Below are 13,346 nucleotides of genomic sequence, written 5' to 3'. Positions count from 1 at the left end.
TTTTGAATTATTGGAATGGGACAATAACCTTATTTCACTTTTTGGTTATTTCCCTTTCATACACAGTTCAAAATGGATGCCAGCATGGCCTCTCGAGCAAAGTTGTACAGCTGCTTGGAGTCATGATTTGATTTCCAAATGGCCTTTGTAAACTTTGTTTCATAGCAACACTATGACAGTGTTCTGTCCAGTGCAAGGGTCTTGACATGTGATGTGGCACAATGGTGTCATTTTGCATCTACACTGATACAGACCATCACCTACAGGACGAACTCAAGATTCTTGGAAGATAATGGCTATTCACAACGGAAGATCCGTAAGATGCTGCAATTCAAACCCCTGAGTGTCCCACCTCAAGAAGCTGAAGAGAAAATAGGTCATATCCTCCCTAAATGTAAAGCGAAGATTATTTTTCTGGTAGCACCAACGATGGTCATGCTCCTTGGCTCTGTGAAGGATGGCTTGATTCTATGCAAGGCAGGCAAAATGCTGTAGAAATAACACCACTGGTCACAATGGCGTCAAACTGCAACAGAATATTACTGGAGAAGGCCGGGGGGAGGGGGGGGGGGGTTAAAATTGATCAATAGACGGTGTCAGAATACGTAAATAAAAACACCTGTCATGCACACGACCCATTGAAGGTGGTATAAACATGCCAAGTACAAGGCTTACCCTCCTTTCATGTCTACGATGTTCGCCATGACTGTCTCAATGCAGGATCGCTCTGTTTGTACAGCTGTATTTTACAAGAATGATGACTGTGCACACATCGCTCTGCAGAAGTTCAGACACTGAAAGGTTTGAAAAAAGGTGTTAGACCTACGACTGCCGTGGGTCTGGAGAAAATGATCCGGAAATCCGAAAAGATGGGTTCTTTTGGTGTGCAACCTGGTAGAGGAAGGAAACGAACTGATCTGACGTCAGTGGAAGCAGTGGCCACAGCAATGCAGGAGGCGATGGCAGGTTGTGTGCACACATGTAGTGCACAGAGAATTGTCTGCATATCGGACATACCCGCACAGTGCATAAAATCCTACAAAACATCCTTATTTGCTATCCATTCAAAACTACCCATGTGCAAGACTTGTTTCCTGTGGAGCTGCCAGCAAGAGAGACCTTTGCTTTAGAATTTCTTGCTCGCATGGAAGTGGACAATGATTGGCCATGGAAGATTTTGTGGACAGACAAAGTCCACTTCCATCTGACTGGATGTGTTAGTACACACAATTGTCGAATATGGGCAATGGAAAATCCACACGCAAATCAATCAGTACCACTTCATTCTGAAAAGGACAGTGTGTGGTGCAGGTTTACAGCAACATTTATCATAGGGCCATATTTCTTCAAAGAGACAGGTGCTTCTGGGCCTGTCACCTGTACCATCACTGGAAAGTGCTATGAGTGTCTTTTGCACTACCACATCACTCCAGCCCTCCAACAGCTTGGATGAGATCATTTTTGTGCAAGATGGAGCACCTATGCACATATAGTTAAGCAGCTGCTGAAGCATCATTTCGCAAATGCTAGAATTATCAGCTACAATTTCCATACATCCCGATCACCTGATCTTAATTTGTGTGACCTCTGGCTGTAGGGCTATCAGAAAGCTGTTGTGTTCAGTGTCCCAATTGAAAATTTAGCTGCATTGAAGGCACGTGTTGCGCAACACATTCTGAATGTGACGCCGGAAACACTTCGATCAGTTGTGGAACATGCTGTTTCTCGATTTCAACTTGTTGCATAAAACGGTGGACAGCATACTGAACATGTTTTGTGCCAGTCACACGAAAATTAATAATCCGATTTGATTAATGCTTTTTAAGCAGTTTTTGGCCATAGAACAATTAAAAACTGATGTGAGTTGTGCTTTTTGGCCTCAGGACAATTAAAAACAAATTTTTCCCATCTGATGTGATATGACCTTGCCATGGCGGATGGGCTTATGTAACTAATAGTATCACACCTGTACAACCATGCACACTGAGTAACATCAAACGTACACCTTAGGCATTGTTGTATGATTCATTTGTCATTTGTATGCAAGCATTATTAAATTATGATGCTTACAGTGCCTTCTATTGCTACATGTTGTAACCCTTTATTTTTCTTCTGCCATACGTTTTCCCCCTTCTCCGTTAATATTCTCTTGCAATTTGACGTCATTCTAACCAGTGGTTTTATTTCTACAGCGGTTTGAAAGTTTAACTTTAATTATAATCACCCTGTACCTTACGTGCAGTTCAAAAACAATGTGTGAAACATTGATGCTATACCTGCCTAATAAACCTGCCATGGCAGAGCACTGTATTCATGCAGGCCACGCTATGGACTTAAAGAACATCCACATTTTAACACTTTACCATCCTCTGGATATACAGTTCTCAAGGAAGCCACTAATAACATTTGATGAATTATTTAATTAATCATGATGATAGTTTTAACCTTAATGAAATGTGGAATTAGGTAAAGGTGACAGTTAACTCCAAAAGACAATGGTACAGCCCCCTGTCGAACAGAATTTTTAAGACATCATCATTCACAATGGTCATCACAGTAGCATATATCTCTGCTGCATGCATGGTATTTCTTCTACTATATCTCTGCTGCCTGCATGGTATTTCTTCTACTATGACTTTCTGTTCTTGTAGAGCCCTGGCTCAACCTACTAGTAAATAAGGTGGATGGGAGCACTTTACCATCACTCTTTCCAGCTTGCTCTGAAACTTGTTGAATGGTATACAGCTGAAATGTTAGTAGCAGACAAAGTTTAGTTACAGCTGGATTCTCACAATTTTAAGGATCAAATTAATCACTGGGTGTTCCAACTTCGATGTATTTCAGGTCCACTTGTGTGCGAAAGGTGGTGTGGGTATAAAACATCAGTTTTTAGTTTTTATGGAAAACTGAGTTTTCACTTTAATTTAATGTTCCTTTAATTGATTTTTGATGATTAAGTACTTTCAATTTACTTCGAAATAATTTTTCCACGCAAATAATTTCTACATGTTACATGAGCACTTGTTCAGTTACAACAAGACATCTAAGGAACTGTTTGCTCTAGAAAGCAGTATTTTTTTTCTTTTAATAGTAAACATTCTGCTGCATAGGTTACTTATTACTCTACCAAAGAGAATATTTAGAAGAGAAGAAATATGCAAAATAGATTCTACAGAACATGTCCTGTTGGAAGTTTATATCCAGGGAAATAGATTAAGGTAAGCAACACTGAACAAAGTTCTTCACCACCAAGTACTTTTAAGAAGAAGCTTGTAAACAGTAATGAAGTGTACAGTGAAACCAGAGCCAGTGATATCAGTTTAACATTAGGTTTAAGTGTACTAAAAATGATGTTTAATCAAACCACATGATGTAACCTGTGTGGTAGAGAGATGATAATTTCTGAAAAGTCTTCAAAAGAAACTTCCAGTTCTCAAGTTTGGAAGAGTCTTATTCTGTTTGTGAGGGTAAAAAAGAATTTTGGACATCTGAGAAACGTAAAAACAATAACTTTTTTGGGATGACCGTCAGATATTTCTATGGGCTGAGAGGGTAAAAGACCTGGAGCTACAAATAACTGTGTGCTCTTATGAATCTTTCATGCACCCCTACTAATGTTTCAAGATATACAGATGTTTTAAGAGGAAATAGTAAGCATAGCTGCAATGAAATGGTAGAAACAACAGAAGAAAATTAGAGTAACAATGACATTTGCATAACATATGATGGATCGTGGCAGAAGAGAGACCATTAATCTAAAGCTGGCATAAATGTTTATACCAGGAAGGTGCTTGATGTTGAAGTATTGTCAATACATTGCTATGGATGTACAAAAGTGGGTACCAATAATGAAAAGAAACAACTGCATGAACACACCTGTTAGAAAACATATAAGGCATCCCATGGAGGAATGGAAAGTGCCTCAGTTGTGAAGATCTTTCAGCACGCTCAAGAACAATGTGGGGTTCGCTATGCTAAATTCATTGGTGACAGTGATACCAGCTCATTCAAAGCAATAATTGACAGCTGGCCCTATGATGACCTAACACAGCAAAAGTTAGAATTTGTGTGTCATGTTCAGAAATGAATGGGAACCCAACTGCATAAAATTAGGCAGAACTTTTCTAACAAAAAGCTTGAAGATAGCAAGATTTTCAGAGGACATTTGACTGACAAAACAATCAAACAGCTAAGTGATTACTACGGCCAAGCCATTAGAAAGAATACAAACTACCCTGAAGGAATGACAAATGCGGTATGGGCAACATTTTTCCACAAGATGTCAAGTGATGAGAAGCCAGTGCATAAAAGGCATTATAGTGACTGATATAAGTACTGCAAATATGAGGCAGCAGGACCTGATTATACCTATAGAAACACCATCCTTGAAGCTGTTGGAGCAGTAATAAAGCCAATATACAAAAATCTAGCACATTCAGATCCTCTGAAGATATGCCTCACAAGAAATACTCAAAATGTAAATGAGTCTTTCAACAATGTTGTATGCACAAGTGTGCCCAAAAACATATTAGTGGGTTTGAAATCACTGAAGGAGGTCAATGATGCTGTGATGGAAATGCAGGCAGAATAAAGATTCTGAAGCAACTTGGAATTAAGTCTACCCATAAGCAACCCTATTGGGTCTGGATAGACAGTGAGTCTCCAAGGCAGAAATTATGGTCAAAAATACAACAGAAACAGCAAAATCCCTCAGACAGAGAAAGAGACTGTATCTTGTCGAGCCCCAAGAAGAAAATGATTACAAAGCTGGAGAATTTTAGGCTGACTCATCATTCAATACTGAATTTTCCTTTAGCTCAACTTTCGAGTGTGATTTCTGAAAAACTATTTTTTAGCAAATGTCTCCCATTAGCTTTTGAAAACCACTTTAGCTCTTATTGACAGCAGCATTACTTTTGTGTGGATCTATAATGGTTGAATAGTGCTAATAGCACAATAAAAAAAATATTTTTAAAAATTACATTAAATTTTAAACCTTCATTTAAAAATTCATATCTTGATTCCTGGCACAGTTACCTAGCTGATAGTACATCAGTGAGTATATAAGATGTAGCTATTTTCTGACAAATGTTTTTTATTACCATGGATAGTTCCTGAGAAAACAGGATATAAGTATGTTAAATCTACTATTATCAGAATTGGGCATTGACACACCCCTTAATAATTGTCCAATTGAGCATAAGTTTGTACAGAAAATTTGTTGGTATCAAATGTAACAGAATAATGGGGTGGGAGCAGGAAAATACTATCTTTCAGAAAATTATCCTCAGCCGAGGGCCACCCCAGTGCCCATTAACCCATACCTTTGATTCCTGCAAGTCATTTTGATTTGCTTGGAATTGTATAGCTTGCATATCTATAGGAGAGAGGGTTAAACCATTTGCTGTGGACTAATAGTAAGGGTGTTGCATTATTTTTTACTCTATCTGGTATGGATGCACTTGCACCCTTTATCAGTATACTAGTTTCATCAGTAAACATCACAGTTTAAGTGTTCTCTAAGCTACTGGGTAAATCTAGTCAAGCCCATCCATCTACCACAATATATAGCATGGAGATGATTCTAGTTTATAACTGCTGCTGAAGGCAGTGGAGCCCAGTCATGTTAGAACCACAACCTGAAGTTGTCCAGTAGTGGTACATATTTCAGCACCCGTGGGAATTCATTTTTCAAAAATGGCAGTTAGTGTGCTTCGTCAGATGACAACAAGAGAAATTGCAAATAATGAGATGATCAGCCAATATTCCACACCGCACATTCACACACCTTCTCTGAACACTTTAGAGACTGGCCATTTAGAAGAACATCAGGCCTAGAAAACCAGCTATTTATGGAGTTTTTAAAGTATTACTGGCACATATGTAACTGATGTATGTTCAAGAGTAATCAAGGGTTGCACAAATTAGCCCAAGTGAAATTCCCTGATATGTCCAGTATTTCCAGATAAGTTTTAGCTTTTTTCCCCAGACAATTTTGAGATCCAAGGATAAGACAAAAAAATGTAAGGACTTCCATATTTCTAAATGTAAGAACAAAAATCGTAAGTACTAACATTAACATCTTTTGTAATGAACCGTTTTTAGATGGAGAAAGCAAGCCAAATTGTGTATCATCTTCTGTAATGAACTGTTAAGCAAGCCAAATGGTGTATATATTTCATGAAGACCACTGATATTAATTTATTTCAATAAAATGAAACAATTTATGACAAAAAATACATGCTTCCTTGGAGTCAAAAAACACATTTAACATATTTTCACTGATTTCAGAAATAACGTCAGAAAAAAGTAGGCCTCTTGAAAGAAGTGTGTAAGGCAGGGAAGAGCTGTGTAAACCAACACAGTAGATGACAGCCAATAAAATGTTGGTTTTACTACATCTGTTATTGTCGGTTATTACCCATTGTGTTACATCTATTTTTTACAGGTATTGTGTGACTTTTCTTTCAAGAAAGAAATGAGTACATAGCATAAAAACTGCCAAATTTTCTTCTTCTTATCGTCCATACTTTCTAATATATAACGTACTTTCGAAATGTACTAGAATAAATAAATGTCTATAAAATGCTGCACTGTACAGTGTACTTGCAGTGAGACAGTCACAGTTCATGAAATCCATCGCCCATGGCCTCTGGCTTGGCGATAAGCACCACAGTCCTGGGTTTGTGGATAAACCATGGAAATCCGCTGCATTATGCCATGCACAAACAGACACAGCCCCGGTGAGACTAGAACTGATGGGCTTCAGATTGGCAGACCTGATCAATTAAGGGATACCCACAAAAATGGCTTGAGTTTTGGCCCGTCCGGGAACTCCACTTGCATGGCCAGCTATTCACGTGTCACCGTGTTGATGAAATGTGACCACGATGACCAATCCATGCAACAGATTAACTTGTGCGAATCCTATGAGAATCAATACTAATGAGGATAGGTAGCAAGTCAACATACACAACAACATTTTTGGTCAAAGCCTTTGTCAGAAAATGAGAGAGCGCGCACGCACGCGCCCGCCCACACACGCGCACACGTGCGCGCACACACACACACACACACACACACACACACACACACACACACACACACAAAAAAAAAATCAGTCAGTCATATCTCATGCACACATGACCTCTGCCTCTGGCCACTTCGTCAACAGTCTCTGAGAATCAGACCCAAACAAACCACTTCTCATGTCCCCCTGCCTCTCCCTGGCATCTGCTAGGCTGTCGGCAAGAAATGGTGGCAGCACTGACTGCAATCTGAGTGGAGTGGTAGGAAGGGGAGAAGCAGTAAGAAGGAGGGAGTAGGGAAGCGGGGCATGTACTCAGCTGCACGCAGCCAGCGACGATGCATGGCATCTCAGTAAACAAACAATGGTTCCCCCCCCCCCCCCCCCATGGCTTGTTTGAAATTCCCAGAATTCCAGAACTTGTGGCAACCCTGGTAATAATACATACTGAAAAAGGATCAAGCTATTGGAAAAAAAAATCAAGCTTCAAGATTTATTTTTCGTATTTGCTTAAGTTCTTTCATAGATAACAAATTTTTAAATAATGATGACAGAAAGTATAATTAGCCTTCCAATGTAAAAGTGTGAGGTGAGATATTGAAAAATTTCTTCCTTTCCAGCTTTGTAATTTTATTGCGCACTCAACAAACATGTCATACACTATGTGATCAAAAGTATCCAGACACCTGGCTGAAAATGACTTGTAAGTTTGTGGCACTCTCCATCAGTAATGCTGGAATTCATTATGGTGTTGGCCCACACTTAGCCTTCCACTGTTGCAGGCATACGTCCAGTCAGGTGCTGGAAGGTTTCTTGGGGAATGGTAGCCCATTCTTCACAGAGTGCTGCACTAAGGAGAGGTATTGATGTTGGTCGGTGAGGCCTGGCACGAAGTCAGCATTCCAAAACATCCCAAAGGTGTTCTATAGGATTCTGGTCAGGGCTCTGTGCAGGCATTATGAATAGGTGCTTGATCGTGTTGAGAGGTGCTTAAAACATCAATGTAGGCCTGCCACACAAAACAACAAAGGGTGCAAAAAGTCCCCCCCATGAAAAACACGACCACACCGTAACACCACCGCCTCCGAATTATACTGTTGGCACTACACACGCTGGCAGATGACGTTCACTAGGCATTCGCCATACCCACACCCTGCCATCGGATCGCCACATTGTGTACCACGATTCGTCACTCCACACAACATTTTTCCACTGTTCAACCGTCCAATGTTTACACTCCTTACACCAAGCGAGGCATTGTTTGTGACTTACCAGCTTGAAGTATGGCTTATGAGCAGCCGCTTGACCACGAAATCCAAGTTGTCTCACCTCCCGTCTAACTGTCTTAATACTTGCAGTGGATCCTGATGCAGTTTGGAATTCCTGTGATGGCCTGGATAGATGTCTGTCTATTACACATTACAACCCTCTTCAACTGTTGGTGGTCTCTGCCAGACGACAAACGACGTCGGCCTGTACGCTTTTGTGCTGTACGTGTCCCTTCACGTTTCCACTTCACTACCACATCGAAAACTGTGGACCTAGGGATATTTAGGAGTGTGGAAGTCTCGTGTGCAGACGTATGACATAAGTGACACCCAATCACCTGACCATGTTCGAAGTCTGAGTTCTGCGGAGTGCCTCATTCTGCTCTCTCATTTTGTCTAATGACTACTGAGGGCACTGATAAGGAGTACCTGGCAGTAGGTGACAGCACAATGCATCCACTATGGAAAACAATTGTTTTTGGGGGTGTCCAGATACTTTTGATCACATAGTGTATTTACAGCAGAATCACAGCAAACTGTGAAACCTAATGAGAACACAAACGAAATCACATCAATGTGATCACCATATTGGCTCAGTCCCTTGTGACAGGCTTAAACGTTTGCTAATGCTGCTTTTGAAATTGACAACAGAAAGCAGCACCTATTAAGGGATAGGTAGCAAGACATCCATACACGTTCTCATATGTAGTGGGTCCAATTTTCTAGCAATAAATGGGTTGCATGTGAAGAAAATTGCTGCCCGACCTGTGATCGGGCGTGATCTTTTTAACACAAAGTTGTCACCCAAGCTATGCTTGGCCTTTGTCCACAAAGTGTTAAGAGCTCTCTGACATATGGCATACAATAGGGCAAGTGACACCAACACTGCACGTTGTGGTGATTAATGGCTTCACTGTTTAAGACAATGAAATTGATGCTAAAACAAAAATATGTGCTAATGGCACTGTCAGTGTTTAAAAAAAATAAATAAATAAAATAAAAAAAATACCTAGTGTCCATGTGTAAGTGTTTTGTTGAATGATAGCTAACAAAGCCTCTTGATCATGAACAAACACCATTGGATGATCTGTAGCTAGCTGGGACCTCAGTGAACCTAAAACACACCGGCTTCATTCCATTTGTCAGTGGCTATTTATCCAGACAGTCTGCGACACAACCCGGTACCACAGTAACAGCATTTTGTTTTGCTTCCAAACAGAGCAATAACACATTCATGCACTAGTTAGCAAATGCACTGCAAGAGAATGATAAATGATGTGCTGCAATTCTGCAGTTGCAGGATGTTTTTGTTCTGTTGGAACATGCTAACAATGAGCATATGGTTTAGGCTAGATGTCACTATCCACTCTGTCAACACCTGCTGCATTCAAACCAACTGAGCTAAGCCAGACCTGGCAACAAATGTGTTGTTTCCAGCATACACACTACTTGCACCTGATCTGTGCATCACACTCTATTTAACTTATGAGTGAACCATATGTTTGTATTTTATAGGTTTCCAAGGTTGAAATAACATTTCTGCTAATGGATTCTGCCCTTTAGACAATAACCAAAACATTTAATCATGTTATTCTCAACTGCAATTAAATGCTAATGTTTGTCTGAATTGCACTGAAAACTTGCTAGTGATCTACAGGAGTAGGTGGAGTTCTTTTCCTACACAGAACAAAAGTTGAAGCATGTAACACTCAGTCAATGGGACTATAGTCTTAAGTAACGAAAGTGGCAAGAAAAGAGGTATTCAAGAATGAGATTTTCACTCTGCAGCGGAGTGTGCGCTGATATGAAACTTCCTGGCAGATTAAAACTGTGTGCCCGACCGAGACTCGAACTCGGGATCTTTGCCTTTCCTGGGCAAGTGCTCTCTGTGGCTAAGCCGTGTCTCCGCAGTATCCTTTCTTTCAGGAGTGCTAGATCTGAAGGTTCGCAGAAGAGCTTCTGTAAAGTTTGGAAGGTAGGAGACGAGATACTGGCAGAAGTAAAACTGTGAGTACCGGGCGTGAGTCGTGCTTCGGTAGCTCAGATGGTAGAGCACTTGCCCGCGAAAGGCAAAGGTCCCGAGTTCGAGTCTCGGTTGGGCACACAGTTTTAATCTGCCAGGAAGTTTCAAAGAGGTATTGTTTTTAGCATCAAAACTAAAACCATTATACACGGGCAGTCACACAGCGACCACCACATATTTTTGACATCCATGTGCAATAACCACTCAGATGGCAGCACTAGCAATTTGGGGGGGGGGGGGGGGGGCAAAGAACAGTGCAGATGTTGTCATAATGCAAAAATGGAGCAATTTACCTGATGTCCAACAGGGCATGATCACTGGTTTTCGTGCAGAGGGTGAAAGCACTTCCGAAATGGCTAAGTTTCTAAACTGTTCGCAAGACGCCATGATTTAAGTACACCATGTGTGGCAACACGATGCTACCAAAACCAGCACCAAGGCAACTGTGGTGCACTGTGGGCCATAGATGATGGCAGTGAACTATAGCTGTGGAGATGTTGAGCAACTGACCACCCAGATAAAGCAAGAGGCTACCAACAGTGTCTCTTCAACGACTATTCAGCGAGCATTGCTGTGTATGGGCCTCTTTGGTAGGTGGCTGTTTCATGCACCCATGCCGACTGCTGTTCAATGGTGACAAAGGTTGGAATTTCACACCAGTACTGCAACTGGATGTCCGAGTGACTTTTCAGAGGAATCACATTTTATGCTCCAGCGGGCAGATGACTGTTGGTGTGTATGGCATGAAACATATGAAAGCAAATAGTCAAGACCGGAGAAGAGAGCATCATGACCTGGGGAATGTTTTCGTGGCACTCCCTCAGTGAGTATCATAACATCTAGAATATTTTCGTACCATTCCCTGGGTGATCTCTTCATTCTGAAAGGAACAGCAGATCAACACAAGTACACATGTATCCTTGGGGACCACATCAACAAATACATGCAATTTTTTTTCCCTCTGCACAATGGTATCCGTTTGCAGATCAATGCAATGTTTCACATTGTGAGCAGTGTATGTGCATGGTTTGAAACAGGATGAGTTTACTATGCTCCCCTAGCTACGAAACTCCCCAGATTTAAACCCAATTGAGAATTGTGGGACCGTCTTGATCAGACTGCTTGTGCCATGGATCATCAAATGAGAAACCTAGTGCAGCTGGCAACGGCACTGGAGTCAGCAAGGCTCCACATCTCTGTCGATAACTCCAAAACCTTACTGACACACTTATTGCACATTTCATAGCAGTCCAGGCTGCAAATGATGGTTATTCAGGCTTCTGACAGTCATCAAATTAATGTGACTGGACAGTGTATATCCTTTGAAAATTATCTGTTACACTGCCACAGGTTTAATATTTTTTTCAATGAACATTGTAGCGACAGCACTATCAGTAGCATGGTTCAAGGTCTACATTAGGTTCGAATGAGACAAGTTTGGCTGTGTGCTTGCAAAGCCTGTAGTGATGTGAGAAGAAATTACAGCCAGCTAAGAATTCACACAGAGATTCAGAAAATAGTTGGCGATCAGAGGTTGCATTTATCTCTCATTATTCTGCATTGTAATTTGAGCTCTAAAACATGAGCCACAAACTCATACCAATGGTGATTGTCCTTTATATTTCTGCAATTACAACCACTTCCACTATAATGCACATTCAGTGGAAACACTTATAAAAGGAATTGACAGTTGCTTCAAATCTTTGCTGCCTTCTCATTGGGCACTTAACAAGCTACTGATATGTTTACTCCCACTGACACAAGTGAGGAAGAGAGACATTTCCAATCCCAAGGAACAATATGCGCTAACACATTTTGCATGAGACTTTTCTTGTTGTTAGACTTAATAACAAAACTCACCTGTGAATAAATCCTTTTTTGTGAATGTATTCGAGACCAAGAAGAACATCTCTGAGGATTAAAGCAATTGCAAGTTCCGGTAAACCACCAACAAAATGATTCTGTATTAAATCTTGGCACGAACCAAAGGCCATCAATGGTGATACCATTAACAATTCGGTGCCCGACACAAATGCTAGGTGATAATACAGCACGTTAGGATGTGAAAGCTGTCGTGAAACACAGAGTTCAGTCTGCAAAACGAAATTTGTATTTATCAACAGCTCTATTATGTTTGTCAACAGATTAAGAGTTCTACTTCAAACTTACGCTTAAAGCACAACGTTTGACACAAATTATGCTTTGCTAAATACTCACCTGCAAAAGCTCTAACTCTTCTGCAAAGCCATTTGTATCATAATTGTCTAAATTGATTCTTTTCACAGCAACCACAGTGCTAAGAGGTAAATACCTCATTAGCTCTACTGTTCCACCTTTATTGCAACATTGTCCTATTATGCAGCAGGACTGAAAATTTGTACGTACAGGCTGGAACATTGTTCACCAACGTATGTGCTGGCTAGAAACAGAACAAAAAAAGGCGTATTACTACAACAAATAGCTTGCTTGAACACAAGAGTCAATTATAAATATTAATTGATATGTATCTTTTACTGTTGGCATAAACTCACAGTACATCACAAACAGCTGTGTTTTTCAAGTACCATATTAAAATGCTTAAAGCTTGTTAATGATTTCAAATTCTGTCACACACTACGATATATTTTGTAAAAGTTTTAAGCGGTCTCTCACAATTGAATATTCCGAACTAACTAAAACACTCGATACACCTTGTGCAAAACAAAACTGGTAGAAGCAGTTCATCATCTTGCAAAGCTTTTTCTATATAATTCCATTCATGTTCCACCCTCTTTTTCTCTTTGCCTCCCTCCGCATCCTTCACGATGCAACAACGCCTAAGAATATCTTTCATATCGAAAGATATCTTATGGCTCGAGCACATGCAACGATCTGTCTGCGCAGACATCCGCACACAGTTCCGTGCGCGCAATAAATCGCTGCAAATGTTGGGTTTCCACACGATACAAGTTTCATTCTACTGCTCGAACGCGAAATTTCAGCAGCAAGCGACTAGGTTGTCTCAACCTCAATGCTTATATAATTTATT

At 40.5% G+C, this 13,346-nt stretch overlaps 1 protein-coding gene across 3 annotated transcripts in view; it reads right to left on the bottom strand.

Annotated features, from left to right (window-relative positions):
- The window catches only part of LOC124802617 (STE20-related kinase adapter protein alpha), a 36,124-nt gene extending 23,004 nt beyond the window's left edge, over positions 1–13,120 (bottom strand). For 2 of the 3 annotated variants that reach the window (XM_047263503.1, XM_047263505.1), the window contains exons 1-3: positions 12,850–13,120; positions 12,536–12,737; positions 12,179–12,411 (exon numbers count right to left, since the gene is read on the bottom strand). In XM_047263503.1, the coding sequence (XP_047119459.1) occupies positions 12,179–12,411; positions 12,536–12,715 (413 nt within the window). In that variant the 5' untranslated portion in view covers positions 12,716–12,737; positions 12,850–13,120. The remainder of the gene's footprint in view (positions 1–12,178; positions 12,412–12,535; positions 12,738–12,849) is intronic. The other variant, XM_047263504.1, reaches the window with a different exon arrangement.
- Between the last annotated feature and the right edge of the window lie 226 nt (positions 13,121–13,346).

The sequence above is a fragment of the Schistocerca piceifrons genome, chromosome 6 (genome assembly GCF_021461385.2).
Source record: "Schistocerca piceifrons isolate TAMUIC-IGC-003096 chromosome 6, iqSchPice1.1, whole genome shotgun sequence".
In the NCBI taxonomy this organism is placed as follows: domain Eukaryota; kingdom Metazoa; phylum Arthropoda; class Insecta; order Orthoptera; family Acrididae; genus Schistocerca; species Schistocerca piceifrons.
The sequence above is the reverse complement of the archived record's forward strand: the minus strand, read 5'-3'. Positions and strand labels throughout refer to the sequence as shown.